Genomic DNA, 17,817 nt, shown 5'->3' on the forward strand with positions numbered 1-17,817 from the left:
TTTTATTAAAGTCCCTAAGAAATGCATTATAGAAAATTTTTAATTTATCTGAGTCTCATGGAGAGATTTTTATGAGAAATGACATTTTTACGAATGATGTGATTCTCTTTAAATGCCATGAGGAAATTATCTCATGGTTTAGTCATCCTCTATAATACTTTGAAGTCAAAGATTTCTGAATCTAACATCACCCAATTACTGGTAAAAATAAGTTTTCATTTTCCTGAACTTTGTATCCAGGGTGCTTTTTTATAATTTATATGTTATCATTTTGTGATTAAGACAGAGTCTAGGCTAAGGAAAATAATTCATGTGATTTAGGAGATGATAATCTTTCAGTGTTGATTCCTTTTCACTAGTGTTACAGATTTCAAATACTACTGTTATTTCTTTAAAAATTTTATTGTTGCCTCCACTTGATCATTCCGTCATGTAGCAGAGTCCTTTCTCTAATCTTATCTATGTCTAGGGTGATAAGAACAAAGATCTTCATGGTTGACCTGCTTGAGATTGGGTTTTTGTGAAGAAAAAATACTGTTATATACGCTCACTGTATAATCATATTTCAAGTTTGTTCTCATTTTAAAAGTACGTGAATGTTTTTGTTTTTAAATGTTTTTAGATTTTTACTAGCAATTAAGCATCTAGTTTCTGGAATTGAAGACATTAAAATATTTCAGTTGATGAAAAACTTCAAATTGTAATATTCATGTGATTTGTTTGATATGATAATTTGAAAAATGTTCTTTATAAATAGCATTTTTATTCCTTTCTTTTTTGTTAGTGGATTACAGACACAGCGAAACTAGTGCAACAGCACTAATGGTTGCTGCAGGAAGAGGTTTTTTGAGTCAAGTAGAACAGTTAATTAGTATGGGAGCCAATGTCCATAGCAAAGCATCAAATGGCTGGTAATTTTTTTAAATCTTCAATTATGTGTATTTTTATGTTTGTTAATTTATTTGTACTTTTATACTAAAAACTTCTTTTACCTGCATTTTGATAGGTGAATAATAAACTATTACATGTTTTAGGATGTTAATTTAAAGGAAATTTCACCTCAGATTGATTCTTTGAAATTTTGGCAGGATGGCTTTAGATTGGGCAAAACACTTTGGACAGACTGAGATTGTAGACCTTCTGGAATCTTACAGGTAAGGTGATGTTTTTTCTTTAAAGAGATTTTATATGCATACACATATATACATACATACATATATACACATATATATGTGAGCTATCTTGCTTTGTTTTAAGATCATACAGTAATAAACTTGAGGCAAGGATCTAAAATATAACAAAATATTCTATTATATTAAAGATGTTTAATTTGTCATTTTTATATGAATTTAATATAGAAAGATAACCAAGGAATAGCAATATAATATAGGAATATAACTAAGAATCAATGAGATTTGGAATATTTCTATTAATACATTGAAAAATCAGAAGGGTAGTACCATAAGTTTTTAATTGTAATGAAATGAATGGATGTTTTAATCATTTTAAAAACAATGTTATTACCATTGTAAAGATTTTTTAAAAATAAGAATTCCATTACCTTCACTTATTTTACCATAACACAAGATTTAAAAAAAAAATGTTCCAATGTGTGAAAAACAATTTTTAATGTTCATTTTTTGAAAAACAAATTTTGAGTTCCACATTCTCTTCCTCCCTCTCTCCCCTTACCCCACCACAAGTCAGTAAGCAATTTGATATAGGTTATACATGTACAATCATTTGAAACCTATTTCCATATTAGTCATGTTGTGAAAGGAAACAAAGACAAAAAGAAAACCCATGAAAAAAATAAAGAGAAAAATAGCTTTGATCTGCATTCAGTCAACATTAGTTCTTTCTCTGGCGGTTTGGATAGCATTTTTCATTATGAGTACTTGGAAATTGTCTTGGAGGAAATTGTCTTGGATCATTGCATTGATGAGAATACCTAAGTAATTCACAGATGATCATTGTACAATATTCCTGTTACTGTGTACAATGTTCTCCTTGTTCTGATCACTTCACTTTACATCAGCTCATGTGTTTTTTCCAGGTTTTTCTAAAATCTGTCTGCTCATCATTTCTTATAGTACAATAGTATTCCATCACAATTATATACCACTTGTTCAGTTATTCTCCAACTGATGGACATCCCCTCAATTTCCAGTTCTTTGCTACCACAAAAAGAGCTGCTATAAATATCCTTGTACAAATAGCTTCTTTCCCCCTTTTAAAAAAATCTCTTTGGGATATAGACCCAGTAGTGGCATTGCTGGGTCAAAAAAGTATGCACAGTTTTATTTCCCTTTGTGCATAATTCCAAATTGCTCTCCAGAATAGTTGGATCAGTTCCCAATTTTACCAACAGAGCATGAGTATCCCAGTTTTCCCACATCCCCTCCAACATTTATCATTTTCCTTTTCTGTCATATTAGCCAATTTGATAGGTGTGAGGTGGTACCTCAGAGTTGTTTTACTATGCATTTCTCTAGTACTAGTGATTTAGAGCATTTTTTCATATAACTAGAGATGGTTTCTTCTTCTGAAAACTGCCTGTTCATATCATTAACCATTCATCAATTGGGGAATAACTTGTATTCTTATAAATTTGACTCTTTTCTCTCTATATTTGAAAAACAAGGCCTTTATCAAAGACACTTGCTGTAATTTTTTTTTCCCAAGCTTTCTGCTTTCTTTCTAATCTTGGCTGCTTTCGTTTGTTTGTGCAAAACCTTTTTAATATAAAATAACTAAAATTATGCATTTTACATCTTATAATGCTCTCTGTCTATTGTTTGGTGATAATTTTTTTGGGGGGGACATGGGGCAATGAGGGTTAAGTGACTTGCCCAGGGTCACACAGCTAGTGTCAAGTGTCTGAGTCCGGATTTGAACTCAGGTCCTCCTGAATCCAGGGCCAGTGCTTTATCCACTGTGCCACCTAGTTCCCCAGATAATTTTTTTTAACAGTATTTTTTTCTAGTTACATGTAAAGATAGTTTTCAACATTAATTTTTATAAGATTTTGAGTTCCAAATTTTTCTCCCTCTTTCCCTTCCTATAACAGATTGCTTGCCCTCTTGGGGAGGTGGGAGGCAAGCAATCTGTTATAGGTTATATATGATCACATTAAACATATTTCCACATTAGTCATGTTGTGAAAGAAGAATCTGAACAAAAGGGAAAAACTTCAAAAAAGAAAAAAAACAACAACAGAAAAAAATTTAAAAATCATGGTTCAGCCTTCATTCAAATCCCACAATTTCCTTTCATGATGTGGAGAGCATTCTCCGTTATGAGTCCTTTGGAATTGTCTTGGATCATTGCATTTCTGCAAAGAACCAATTTTATCACAGCTGAGCTGATCATCACACAATTTCGCTGTTACTGTGTACAATGTTCTCCTGGTTCTGCTTACTTCACTCAGCATCAGTCCATTTAAATCTTTGGGCATAAATTCTTCTCTTATCCATAGATCTGACAGGTAAACTATTACATGCTCCCCTGATTTGTCCTTTATGTCTAAAAATCACGTACCCATTTTGACCTTTTCTTGGTAGTTACTACCAAACTGTTTTCCAGTTTTCCTAACAGTTTTTGTCAAATAATGAGTTCTTATTCCAAAATCTTGGATTCTTTGGGTTTATCAAACACTGGATTACTATGGTATTATATTATACTATTCTATGTATTGTGAGCCTAATCTATGTCATTTATCCACCACTCTATTTCTTAGCCAGTATCAGATTACAGTACAGTAAGGTGCTATAAAATTAGTTTCCCTAGTCATTCTCCAGCCAATATGCTCCTACTTTGTCTTCAGTTCTTTACTACCAAAAAAAAATCCTACTATGAATATTTTTGTCTATTGTAAAAAAAAACAATCTGAAAAATTCATAACTGTACTTATATGAAAAATTATAATTGGGTCATAAGTCCTGCTGTGGTCGCCATTCAAATGTAAAAATATTTTAATTTACTACTTGGTGCTAATCTGAGGACTTTTGACTGTCTGGCTATCTGACTGCTATTAATTGTCTAAGCCACTCTGTTAGGGCCTTTTAAAATTTTCCACACTGCTCCTCCCCAAATTGATAAGCGAATGCCTCTTAATTAAATAATCAAAGCAGGGTTTATTTATAAAAATAAATGAAAGAGATAAGGATAAAGAAATGCAAAGTTATACAACCTTTTTTTCTCCTTCACTCCAGTTCCTCTGTCTCTCTTTCACTGCTCCACTCCTTTCTTCTGACTCCAAGCCCACTTCGCTTTGTTGACCCCCCTGAAAAGCCCCTTAGCGTCCTCGTTCCTCTGGCTTCTCTCTACCTTCTTGCTAGCTCTTTTTCCATCCTGTCTCTGTCCTTTGGCGATGAACCCCAGCATCTCTAGCGTCTCCTTCGCCTCCTCTGTGCTGACTGACCTTCTTTTAGCGTTCCCCCTTACCGTCTAACTTCTCTCTCTGTATGTAGCCTCAGTATCCTTAGCGAACCCCCAGCATCTCTTTTTATTCACCTCCTCTCTCAGAGCTGGGGGCTGGGTGAAGCAAACCCCAGTGTCCTTCCAGTTTTTGGTGCGCCTCTCAGCTGTGGGCAGGGGCAACTGTGCCTTCCCTGGGGCTTTTCGGCCCTGCAGCCTGCAGCTTAACTGAACTAATCAAGTTCCATGATCAGCTTCCTTGCCACTTTAAAGAGAAATCATAGCACAGCTTATTTAAAAGAGATACTGATTCTACCACCCTTTAAAGTGGAAATAATACTAATAGTAATTGATATATACTATGGTTCTGTACTGTAGTATTATCTTAAACAAAAGGCTATATATAATTCTTTCTTTGTCTCTGTCTTGTCTCTTTCTCCCCACACACATATGTATATGTATACACACACATATATTTATGTATATGTATATGTGTGTGTGTGTATATATATATATATATATATATATATATATATATATATATATATAGTACTCTATATCTTTCTCTACATAGTACTCTTTTTTTTTTTTTTTTTTAGTGAGGCAATTGGGGTTAAGTGACTTGCCCAGGGTCACACAGCTAGTAAGTGTTAAGTGTCTGAGGCCAGATTTGAACTCAGGTACTCCTGAATCCAGGGCCGGTGCTCTATCCACTGCACCACCTAGCTGCCCCTACAAAGTACTCTTAAGTAATTCTATATCTGTTATCTTCGGGCAGGTGGGGCTCGTTAGTCTTGGCAGGCAACCCGAGTAGGGGAAGGAAACCCTGATTTTAAACCCTCCTCTGCCTTGCAGCTATCCCCATATATGGGAAAGGCTTCAGGAGTTAACCCCGAGGAAAAATCAGGAGTCCCTTAGGCAGTTGGATGTTGGACATCACATCCCTCTGGCAACTCCTGCAGCGGCACTGGTGCCAAACTGTATTGACTCAGCCTCTCCTTTGGATCCACCAGTGTCGCAGAGAAGGAAAACCTGCTGCATTGGTAACAGCTTGTTTTCCATATTGATCTTCCCAGGCCAGTGCCCTGGAGAGGACACTTCAGCTACTTCTCATGGGGTAGATACAACACGGGATGTGGCAGTTACCGGTTATAAGTCACTCAGGAGCTGCGGCTCCCCTATCAGACTGCACAGCCACACTATGGCCTGTGGCTCTTCAAGGCGCTGATCCATGGTCATCCATGACTAGTGGAGGCCTACTACCTGTTATCAATATCTTCACTTTAAGGTGTCATAGAACCACCATCTGTTTTATTGTTTGAGTTTTTTTGTTTGTTTTTTGTGGGGCAATGGGGGTTAAGTGACTTGCCCAGGGTCACACAGCTAGCAAGTATCAAGTGTCTGAGGCTGGATTTGAACTCAGGTCTTCCTGAATCCAGGGCCGGTGCTTTATCCACTTTGCCACCTAGCTGTGCGCCCCCCCCCCCCCCCAAAACTGTTTTAAGTAGACTGTAATGTAGTTTTGTTTTGGGTTTTTTTGCGGGGCAATGGGGGTTAAGTGACTTGCCCAGGGTCACACAGCTAGTAAAGTGTCAAGTGTCTGAGGCCGAATTTGAACTCAGGTACTCCTGAATCCAAGGCTGGTGCTTTATCCACTGTGCCACCTAGCTGCCCCCTGTAATGTAGTTTTCTCTTTAAAGTAGCAAGGAGGTTGTCCATAGAACTTCATTAGACCAATGAACTAGAACTTAAACTGTTGGTGCGGCTTTTTGATGGTCCAAAGTACAAAACGCCCAGCTTTTAGTGAAAAAACCCCTGTGTATTCATTACTGCAGATATCGTCTCCATTTTAGTGGTAAGGAAACTCAGGTTCAAAGAGATAAAGTGATTGCTTGTGGTCTCACAGCTATTAAGAGTTGGAGACATGGGGGCGGCTAGGTGGCACAGTGGATAAAGTACCGCCCCTGGATTCAGGAGTACCTGAGTTCAAATCCGGCCTCAGACACTTGACACTTACTAGCTGTGTGACCCTGGGCAAGTCACTTAACCCCCAATGCCCCGCCAAAAAAAAAAAAAAGAGTTGGAGACAGAATTTGAACCCAAGTGTTCCTGACTGCAAGGCTATAACCCTATCTTCTGTGCCATGTTTCCCAAGAGAATTTCAAGCACCTTTGAAACTCCAAATAGCAATTATCATGAGATTATGTGAATATGCCATCTATTGGACAGTATAGTAGTAGGTGAAATAAGTTTGTAATGTTGAGAGAGTATTGGCTTTTAAAGTTTGATTTTTTGAGAAATTAGCTTTTCTTTATTCTGTTTGCTTTTGAAGTGCTTCATTGGAGTTTGGAAATCTAGATGAAAGTTCCTTAGTCCAAGCAAATGGAAGTGATCTCAATGCAGAAGACCGAGAATTACTGAAGGCATATCATCACAGCTTTGATGATGAAAAAGTAGACTTGGATTTGATCATGCACCTTCTCTATAACATCTGCCATAGCTGTGATGCTGGTAAATATGTACTATATGTTAAACTTAAGGAACCAAAATAATTCTATTTTAAGGTGATTCTTGTTTTTCCAAATTGTTTATATGGAGTTATATATAATAATGCATTAACTGTCCCCAAAATTATTTTAGTATTACAAATTGGCTATACTTAGGTTGTTTCATATAGTGGACTTTCAGTAAATATTTCTTGTTTGATTGAAGTTGTAATGAGTTTTGTTGGACTCTTTTTCTTTATTCTTCCCATAGGAGCAATCTTAATTTTCCTGCCTGGATATGATGAAATTGTTGGACTGAGGGATCGCATTCTGTTTGATGACAAGCGTTTTGCAGATAATACGCATAGGTAGAATCATAGAATTTTAGAACTGGAATGGCCCTTAGAGATTGTCTAGTTTAAGCCACTCATTTTATAGATGAGAGGAAATTGAAACCCAGAGAGGTGAAGAAATTTATCTAAGTAAAGCTAAAGTTTTCATATTTAGTTCATTGCTAGTTTTCTTTAATGTACTGTTATGCTATTTTTGTTGCCATAGGTATCAGGTCTTTATGCTTCATTCAAATATGCAAACATCTGATCAAAAAAAGGTACTAAAAAATCCACCCTCAGGTATTCGGAAAATAGTAAGTATCATGTAAATTTTCATTTCCAGTCTTATTAATGCTTTTCTATTTCTAGCATTACTTTAAAAATAATATTCTTATTGCAGATCCTTTCTACCAATATTGCAGAAACCAGCATTACAGTCAATGATGTTGTCTTTGTTATTGATTCTGGCAAGGTGAAAGAGGTATGTTTTGTTGTTATTAGCTCCTGTTTAGTTATTATTTATATGTGGGACAACCAGATCTATATCGCTAGTTGCCTATTGGACATTTCATATTGCATGTTTGTCGGAAACAAGTCATTAGATTTCCCCTCAAACTTCAGTATTCTAAACTTCCTATTATTGTCGAGGGAGAATACAACCATCCTTCCATTTAATCAGGTTCATAACTTTGGTGGCATCCTTGGGTCCTTACTGTGTCTCACCTCATGTATCCAATCAGTGTCAAATTTTGTCATTTCTGTCTTTAGAACATCTCTCATACCTTTCCATTTTTACTCACACAACCACCATCCTAGTTCAGGCCCTCATCATCTCTTGTCTGGACTATATTGCTGTAGCCTGTTAGTTAGTCTTAGGGTAGCTGGGTGGCACAGTGGATAGAGCCCTGGCCCTGAGTCAGGAAGACTTTTCTTCCCAAGTTCAGGTTTGGCTTCAGACACTTACTAGCTGTGTGACCATGAGCAAATCTTTTAACCCTGTTTGCCTCAACTGAATCAACTGAGCCATAGCAAATTAGTTAGTCTTATCTAAATCTCTCCTTACTGCATTCTGTCTTCCACAAAAGCAACAAAAGTTATTTTCCTAAAGCACACATTTGACCATAACACTTCCCTATTCAGCAAAGTCCAATGGCTCTCTTACCCCTAGGAGTAAATATAAACTCCTTTGTTTGCATTTAACATATGCACAAAAGGTTTTCACAACCTGTTTCCAACTGACACTCCAGTCTTTTTCTATATTAATTCCTTCCAGACACTCTGTGGTCTGGCATACTTGCTGTTCCTCACACATGATGCTTCATCTTCCCTCTCTGTGCTTCTGCACTGGACGTCTTCTATTCCCTCATCTCTGCCTCTTGGAATCCTTAGTTTCCTTCAAAAGACTCATTTGAAATGCCACCTTTCTTACTTTCTTGGTCCCTTCAATTGGTAGTACCTTACGCTCTAAGTTAACTAAAAGCCTATTATTTCACATGTACCTTATATATACCTATATATGTAACTGTTTTCTCCCTTGTTAGAATGTACACTCCTGATAGATAGGGACTATTTTAACTTTAGATTCCTAGCACTTAATAAATTGTTTGGTAGAAAATTTTTGTTGTTGTTCGGTTGTTTCAGTCATGTCTGACTCTTCATGACCCTATTTGGGGTTTTCTTGGCAAGGATACTGAAGTGCTTTGCCATTTCTTTCTTCAGCTCATTTTATAGATGAGGAAACTGAGGCAAACAGGGTGAAGTGATTTGCCCATGGTTACATAACTAGTAAGTGTCTGAGGCCAGATTTGAACTCAGGATGATGAATCTTCCTGACTTCAAACCCAGTACTCTATCCACTTCAATACCTAGCTTCCCTTCGTACAAAATGGACACTTAATAATGCTTGTTGATTGATTGTGAATCACTTCACCACATAGATTGTGAAGAAAGTAATGGATTAGATCTGAACCTAATGAATATTCTTACAACCAGAATTCACTATAATAAAAATATTCTTGATTTGTTCATCTCAGAGTATTCTTAATTTGCTCATCTCAGAGTAGAATTTCCCACTCTAAATACTTAAATACAGTGAATTCTTATCTGTTTTAATTGTATCAATTGTATTTAAATTGTTAATAGCCACTTCCTAATATATGGTGGAGGGGGGGGGCGACATTTAAATTGTATAGTATTGTGTAAGGAGGAAAGTAAGGGTATCATTAAGTTGTGGAAAATTTTCATTTGGACAATAGTGAATGGTAACAAGGATAATGAAGTTTCCTAGGTGGGTTCCTAGAAGTAACAGATAGTCTTTTCTTTCCTAAAAGAACAAAACAAAAAGAAAAAAACACAAATGAAATCTTAATCTTCTCAGTTCCCTCTTTCCATATAGTGGCAATTTTCAATTTTTATGGAAAACTCAATAGAAAAAAATGTAACAATGACAGAATGAATAAAACACTACAGGAATGTTTCTCAACAAAACAGTAATAAGAACAATTGATTATTAAAATGTTTTCCATGTCATTGAAAAAAGTTTATATTGTGTCTGTACGCTAGAGGGCATTATTAAGCTTCATTAAGATTAGTTTCTTTCAATTACTGAGATTTTTAGAAATATTAGAACAATTCTAATATGAAAGAATTTGGGCATTTTTCTGAAATTTACCATAACAGAATTTAAATGACCAAAAATGCAAATTCTATTTTATTAATGATTTTATCTGGTAAAAAAAATTAAGCTATTATAGATGAAATATTGATAAGTAATTAGATCTCTTATAAGAAAGTTAAATCGATTTAATATATTTTTGTAAGTAAAAGATCTTAGTTTCCAGATTAGAATCATAAATTAGAACTGAAAGGTACCTTAGAGGTTACTTGGTCCAATTTCCTCATTTTGCAGAGGTGGAAACAGTCTTAGAGGTGAAATGACTTGCCCAAGGTCAGGTAGTAAATGATAGATCTGAAATTTGAACCAGGTTCTATGACTCCAAATTTACAAATGATTCCACTGTCTCAGGTTGCCCCTTCTTTTGTTATATCAGTTAAGAAAATATTTAAAAATTAGTTGGGAAAATTTAAAGACTACTATATTAATATAATGTATTGATAATATATATAGTGTGTGTGTATACACACACACACACACACACACACACACACACACATATATAAAATATACAGTTCAGTTAGGTATTCCAGTGGATAGAGCATTGGGCTTGGAATAAGTAAGACATCTTCATGAGTTCAAATCCAGCCTCAGACACTTACTAGCAGTGTGACCCTGAGCAAGTCACTTCACTCTGTTTACCTCAGTTTCCTCATCTATAAAATGAGTTGGAAAAATAAATGGCAAACCACTCCAGTATCTTTGCCAAGAAAACCCCAAAATGTGCTCACAAAGGGTTGGACGTGACTGAAATGATTCAACAACAAAAACTGATAATATAGTTTGTGCATGAAGTGGACAAACAAGAAATATTTCATTCTGTTGTATTTTTTACATAAGCAATGCCTTTTAAAAAAATTCTATTTAAACTTTATTACGTAAACTTTTTATGTATATAAAATGTTATGTGAATGAAGAAGCTGTAACTTCTTTCTTAGAAGCAGCTATAAGCCAATTGAAGTAAAAATAGGGATAGCTTTATACACATTCAGCAAATTCAATTCAGCAAATGACTAATGCTTACTGAATATTCTGTTAGATAGTTGGGGAAATCCAGAGATAAGATAACATGCTTCCATGCCTCTTGGATCTTTTGATTGAAAGCAAAGCTCCTTAAACTGTGGGGGGTCTTGAAAAATTTAGCAATAGTAAAAGTTTATGTATATCTGTTCATACCTATTTTATATACCTATATACTCAAAGTCATGTATAAAATTTCTTAGGTGAAAAGGGGTCACAAGTGGGAAAAGTTTAAGAAGCCCTATCTAAAGAAATTAAGGCATAAACTTTTTTAAAGAGGCCTCAAACCTCTATAAGTTCCAAGGTGGAGTGAAAGGCAGTGGATGCTACCCACTTTTCCTCTCTGGTGAAGTACTATAGGACTCAAATTCTGGTCTTCTGACTGTTAGAGAAAGATAGGTGGCTCAGTGGATAGAGTGCTGGGCCTTTAATCAGGAAGACCTAAGTTTAAATCCAGACCCTGTGGAAGTCTTAACCTCTTTTCACTTCAGTTTTCTCAACTATAAAATGGGGATAACAACTGGGTTGTTGTTATTATTAAATGAGATATTTTTTGTAAAAGGCTTAGCACATTTCTTGGCATGTAGTAGGCGTAGAAAAATGCTTCTCCCTTCTAACTCTACTTTGGAATCCATGCTTTGGAAATAGTTTGTACCCCTGCAATTAATTTTAATTTGGGGAACTTTGAAAGTTTATGGACCACTATGGAGTATTATTTACTGTGTTTTAATTTTCTGATCCTGTTTGTTTTTATATCTTATGTTGCTCTTTTGCACCAGAAACCTAGCAAAGGCTAGAAGAAAAGGAAATTTGAATTCTGCATTCTGGGAAAAAGATCTGGTCAACAAGAATTATTCTCATTCTTCCTAGTGTGCCCTGGCCACCAAGAAAAGTATTTCAAATAAACATTAACCATATTCCTTAGTCCTTTTTCTCTATACTCCCAGGGAAAATGTAATCCACCTAAAAAGTAAATTTAGAAAGGGGAATTGTTAGACTAGAGCATTATGCAGCAATTATGAGAAATGATAATATTCTTTCACCAAAACAGAGCAGCAAGCAATTCAGCTTTGTAACTATGGTTTTTCCTAAGTTTAATTGTTGACAGTGATGCTCACTCCCTTCTGTTACTGCTTCTAAGAGATAGTAAGGATTATGTGTTAAAATATAGTGATAAAACTCTTTAATATTTCTTATTAAAGGATTTTCATGCTTTTATATTTGAATGTGAACTAAATATTGCAGAAATCCTTTGATGCCCTGAATTACGTTACGATGCTAAAAATGGTGTGGATTTCAAAAGCCAGTGCTATCCAAAGAAAAGGCAGGTAATGTGTATTTTGCATTTTATTAAAATTTAAGACATTAATTTTGCATGTAAATGTTAAAAATTGATGTTGAAACTTGGATATGAGAGGCAGTAAAGTGTATTGGGAGGACCTCTCTTTATGACATCATGCATTACTTAGGCTCTCTGGGCCTCAATTTTCTTACTATAAAATTAGAGCACTGGACTAGATCAAGGTTTTTAACTTTTTTGTGTGTGTCATGGATTCCTTTTCATTCTGGTGAAGATTATGGACTTATTCTCAGGATGATGTTTCTAAATACATAAAATACATAGGATTGCTAAGGAAACCAATTAAATCAAAATAATACAGTTATGAAAACATTAAAAAGAAAACAAATTCATGAACCCTAAATTAAGAATCCCTGGACTAGATGAACTTTTAACACCCTTCTAGCTCTAAATCCTCTGATCTTTGTTAAGATGCTTTGATTTGTTAATGGAAAATTAATAGCAAGAACAAAATCACCTTACTGGATCAATAATTCCTTTCTTCATTGATGCACATCGAAACACCTCTGTGCCTTCTCATCCCATGTTATTCTTATTCATGTAAGTCGTCCACAGAGGATATATAGACATACATATTCACTGGAGGCTTTCTTCTTTCAGTTTTCATCCTACCTGTCTGATTCTTCCTTATTCTCCTTTGCTGAATCACTCTCCTAACTGTGGATTTTCTCCAAGTCTCTGTCCTAAGATTTTTTCTCTTATTCTGTACACTCTCTCCCAATTACCTAAGTTCTTCTCTATTTCAATGATTCATAGAACTGTGTACTCAGGCCCTGTCTCATGCATTTCAGCCTGATATCACCAACTGCTTACTGAACATTTCTAACTGGATGTTCTGGTGACATTTTAAAATCAGTGTACTAAAAACAGAATGTATTATTTCCCCCCAGGATTCCAACATTCTTCCAAACTTCCTATTTCTGTCAAAGATGCCATTATTCTTCCAGTTTCCCAGTTAGTTAATCTCAACATTATCCTTAACCCCTTATTCTCCCTCATACCTCATATCCCATATATTCAATTACTATAACAATACTGTTTCCACTTTTATAACATCTCTCCCATCTGACTTCTTTTCTCTACTCATTAAGCTCTTTATCACCAGAGTTCAGGTCCTTATCACCTTTTGCTTGGATTACTCCAGTAGCCTCCTAATTGAGGCTTAATTCCCTGCCCCAGATCTTTCACTACTCTAGACATCTTGCTGTCAAAGTGATTTTCCTTAACTGAAGAATTGAACATGAAACTCCCCTACTGTATTCCAGTGGCTTTCCCTGTTGCTTCTTAGATCAAATATAATCTCTTCTATTTAGCTTTAAAAGCTTCACAGCCTGGTCCTAACCTGTTTTTCCACCCTCGGTTTTACAGTCATAGCAAAGTCATAGAGACTGGAAGTGGGCTAACATATATGAGGAATAGGGAGAAGGCCAATTTGGCTAGATCCTAAGAGGAGGAGGAATTAGAGTGGTGAGAAACTTGAGTCAGGGATACCAATTAAAGGGGAAGAGCTTGTTTGATTGCAAAGGATTGAGAAATGTAGGCAATGTATATAGATGCTTTTTTCAAGGAATTTGACTGAGAAAGGAAAGAGAAATAAAAGACTGTTATGGTATGGTCTAGTGAAGGTTTTTTAAAAAGATAGGGAAGACTCAGGCATATTTAAAAACAATAGGCAACGAACTAGTAGATGGGAAGAGCTTGAAGATTTGAGAGAGACGGGATGATTTAGCCTGTATTCTGCTAAAGAAAAAGGAAGGTGATAAGGTGAAGTGCAGTTGTAAAGAAGTTGACTTTGGCAGAAAGACCATTTTTTTGTCAAGATACTTGGGGAAGTTAGAGATATTCATTGATCCTTATTCACTAATTGCCTAAGATATATAACATATCTAATTTTTAATAGGTCCTTACCTTCCATTTTTGCAATCTTTTTATTACATTTGTCTCATTCTAAATGGGACGCATCAAAGTCCTCAACTATTATAGTTTTGTTGTATGTTTCTCCTTGTAGTTTTATTGACTTTTCCTGAAAGTACTTAAATGATATCCTATTCAGTTCATAAATTCTGAGTATTGATAATACTTTATTATCAGTGGTGCCTTTAAGCATAATGTAGCTTCCTTGCTTTTATCTTTTGTAACCATGTCCATTTTCACTGTTTCCTTGTCAGGGATCATGATTAAAATCTCTGTAAACATTTTTTAGATTTATAAGCTATAATAAATGTTCCAGCCCTTCAATTTAATTCAGTCATTGTACATCTTTATGCTTCAAGTCTATTTCTTGTAAACAACATATTGTTGCAATCTGCTTTCTAATCTATTCTACTTTGTATTGTATGGATGAGTTCATGCTTGATTGTTAATCGTATTTTTCCTTCCATCATAATCCTCTTATAGTTTTTGTCTCTTCTTTGCCTTCTGGTACCCCCATTTTACAAAGAGCAAAAGGTGGAGAAGGAAACAGAATGGGATTGACATTAGTTATCCATAATTGAACTGGTCTCATTTCATTCCTTTGCCCTTCTTCATTCAGTTTCAGCCCCCTCAATGATTTTTACATTCTCTTACCATTAAATTCCCATTTATGATTCATTTTCCATAGTTGAAGTTTCTTTTGCCTCCCTGGCTCTATCCTTTCTCTTAAATTCCTGTTTTCCTATTCACTTTTCATACCTATTTTCTTTTGCTCCTTGTAAACTAAAGTGTGTGTGTGTGTGTGTGTGTGTGTGTGTGTGTGTGTTTGTGTTGCCTAAACAGTTCATGGGATATCTAATTTCCCTAGTTCCGCCTTCATGGTTTTTTACTTTTTTAAATGAGAGCTCCGTGAGAGCAACGGCTGGTTTTTGTTTTGTTTTTTGCTTTTCTTTGTAACACCACATTTAGTACAGTACCTATATACTTAACACAGTACCTGGCACACAGTAGACACTTAATAATTAATACTTGCATGATTAATCCCAATTATGAGTAAGTTAAATTGTTGCTTCTTTATTTCTTCCCTGTTTTATTGACTTTTCCTTTCCTTTTCTTTATATTCTTAAAAACAACAAAATAGAACCAAATTGCTTTTAGTCTATGTGTTTGATTTTATTCTCTTTGTGACCCTTGGGATTTTGAACAAATGCCTTTGTTTTCTCCACCTATTATAATGTAAGCACTTGATTGTCATTTATCCTCTTTTGGATGCTCAAGTGTATTTACTTTTCTAAGTCTTTTGTCTTGTGTTTTTGTTTCAAAGATGCCACTCAGATCTGGTCTTTTCTTCAGCAGTGCTTATAAGTTGTTGTTATTATTTTTTGAATGAAAAGTCCATTTTCCCCCAATGAGATTATACTCAGTTTTGCAGGATAAGTTTTCCTTAATTATGAACCTTTTTCCTTCACCTTTTGTTATGGGCTATTCAAGGATTTCCTTTTGTAATGATTGGAATGATGTCACCTACTGGAGATTTGCTGTGGGAAAGCTCCACCGTGAGGAAAATGCCTCAGAGGCATTGTGGCTTTTCCTTGGCGTCAGGAAATGACATTTGCTCATGGGTGCTGTCTATCAAGGCTACCAGCCAATCAACTTGAGGAGCCTCCTATTTTCTGGGAGAAGACAGGAAGGAGGAGAGGGAGCCTACGGAGAGCTCTTGGGCTTTGGGTTTCTGACTTGGTGGTGGTGGCGGCAGAAGACTTCACAGAAAATTTGAGGAAAGATAGGAATGCCAGGCTGTTGGAATTCTGTTCTCAATCTTTTTCTTTCTATTTTCCAATAAACCCTTAAAAACCTAAACTCATTTTATCAGTGATTTTAGTCAGTTTCCCCCCAAAACTGGGGGAACAGATTAGAATCCACATTTAGAATCTTAAATTACACACTTTCCTTTATAAGAATTGAAGCTTATCCTTTTATCATCCTTGCTGTGTTTTCTTGAACTCTTTCTGGCTTCTTGCAATTTTTTTTCTTTGACCTAGAAGCTATGGATTTTGGCTATTCCTGGGCATTTTCAATTTGGGGTTCTCAAGGTGAAGTTCATTTTTTCTTGCAACTTTCAGCTAACTTAACAAAGGTTAATTACTGACAGTTTAATTACTAAAATATGTACTGGGCTATAGTACATACAACTCACCTTTTAAGCATATTCTTATAGTTGTAACACCTTCTAATCTGTTAATTATTTTAAAGAGCTCAGAATCCATCTCACTCAGTGGATAATACCTTTGCTAAGAGAAGAGACTGGCAGCAATGGAACATCAGTTTAAAATGAAAGCTCAGTTGTGAAGCATTGTAAAGGGAATGGGAGAAGGTGTTAATGGAATATATATGATCTCACAAAAATGGAGAAAAGTAATTGAAAAAAATCAACCTGTACAAACCTTAGCATGAGGTCCAGCTAAACCAGGTTATCATTGTAGAAGAAATTAGAAAGAGGACAACAGATATTAACAGCATAATGTGACAATTCCAATCATGTTTTTATGATAATCTAGTCCTGGTGATGAAAGTTAAATTCTACTTTTTAAAAAACCCATTGAACTACTTGAGAAATTGATGTCGATTTAAGAAGTAAAGTACTTGATCAAATACATGTAGAAGATATCCATGCTGGAAGTGATAATTTTAAGGAAACTTAGGACTTTATTTTTTAGGTATCTCAAGGGAAGCTTCCAGAAGGATGGAATAGCTTTTTGGTGCTTTTAACAAGAAAAGGGCAGCCAGATAGTTATCAGCAGTTATCAGCCCATACCTGCATTCTCGTGTCTATAAAATCTTCAAGACCATTTCACAGGATTTATTGAAGTGTACTAATATTCTTTCAATCATTTATGTTTGCAAGATGTTGGTTCATAGGCTATTTTATAACTTACTATTTTAAATAAGTATAATATTTATGAAACATTTATTAAATGCCCTTTTGTATGTGATGGAATATTAGGTTTTGTATTTAAGGATTTAGAAAGACATGATTCTTGCCTCTTAGTAATTTAAAATGTTAGCAGCGTTATTCAAGATTTCACTGCAAATTAGTGTTGCACAAATAGAAGGAGAAACTAGAGTGGTATCAGATATTACTTGATCAGAGGAGAAAGTGCCTGGAGATGGATTCTGGAACAGGAAAATGTCACTGAGAAGACATTCTGCATGGGAAAAATACAAGACAAGAGCTAACAAAATATTATTTAGAAATAACAATATGGACTGAAAAAGGAAAATAAAAATGTTTACATTATGTGTTTATCAGAGGTTAGTTAGAGAGTATTTGGAATTATAAGACCAGATGGGATAAGTCCAGGAAAACCCATTTTTTTTCTACTTTTGTTTAATCTATAAAAGTTTCATACTTCATAGTAAAAGTGTGATCTTAAGAGCTTTTTGAACACTGAGGAATATTGGGTTAGTGAGTAAGAGTAGAATAGAATGAGGTAATGAGAAAAGAAAATCTTTGAACAAATGTCTCAGAATCAAGTGCCATTGAGAAACCTAGATTGTGGATAGGATGGGAGAGGAGATTAAAGAAATGTGATAATTAGTGATTATAGACTT

At 35.2% G+C, this 17,817-nt stretch overlaps 1 protein-coding gene across 1 annotated transcript in view; it reads left to right on the plus strand.

Annotated features, from left to right (window-relative positions):
* YTHDC2 (YTH domain containing 2) overlaps window positions 1–17,817 on the plus strand; it is an 83,890-nt gene that overhangs the window by 34,185 nt on the left and 31,888 nt on the right. The window contains exons 11-17 of the mRNA XM_043964990.1: window positions 785–911; window positions 1,089–1,154; window positions 6,752–6,930; window positions 7,177–7,273; window positions 7,464–7,551; window positions 7,638–7,718; window positions 12,177–12,259. Coding sequence (XP_043820925.1) covers window positions 785–911; window positions 1,089–1,154; window positions 6,752–6,930; window positions 7,177–7,273; window positions 7,464–7,551; window positions 7,638–7,718; window positions 12,177–12,259 — 721 coding nt within the window. The remainder of the gene's footprint in view (window positions 1–784; window positions 912–1,088; window positions 1,155–6,751; window positions 6,931–7,176; window positions 7,274–7,463; window positions 7,552–7,637; window positions 7,719–12,176; window positions 12,260–17,817) is intronic.

The sequence above is a fragment of the Dromiciops gliroides genome, chromosome 1 (genome assembly GCF_019393635.1).
Source record: "Dromiciops gliroides isolate mDroGli1 chromosome 1, mDroGli1.pri, whole genome shotgun sequence".
NCBI lineage: Eukaryota > Metazoa > Chordata > Mammalia > Microbiotheria > Microbiotheriidae > Dromiciops > Dromiciops gliroides.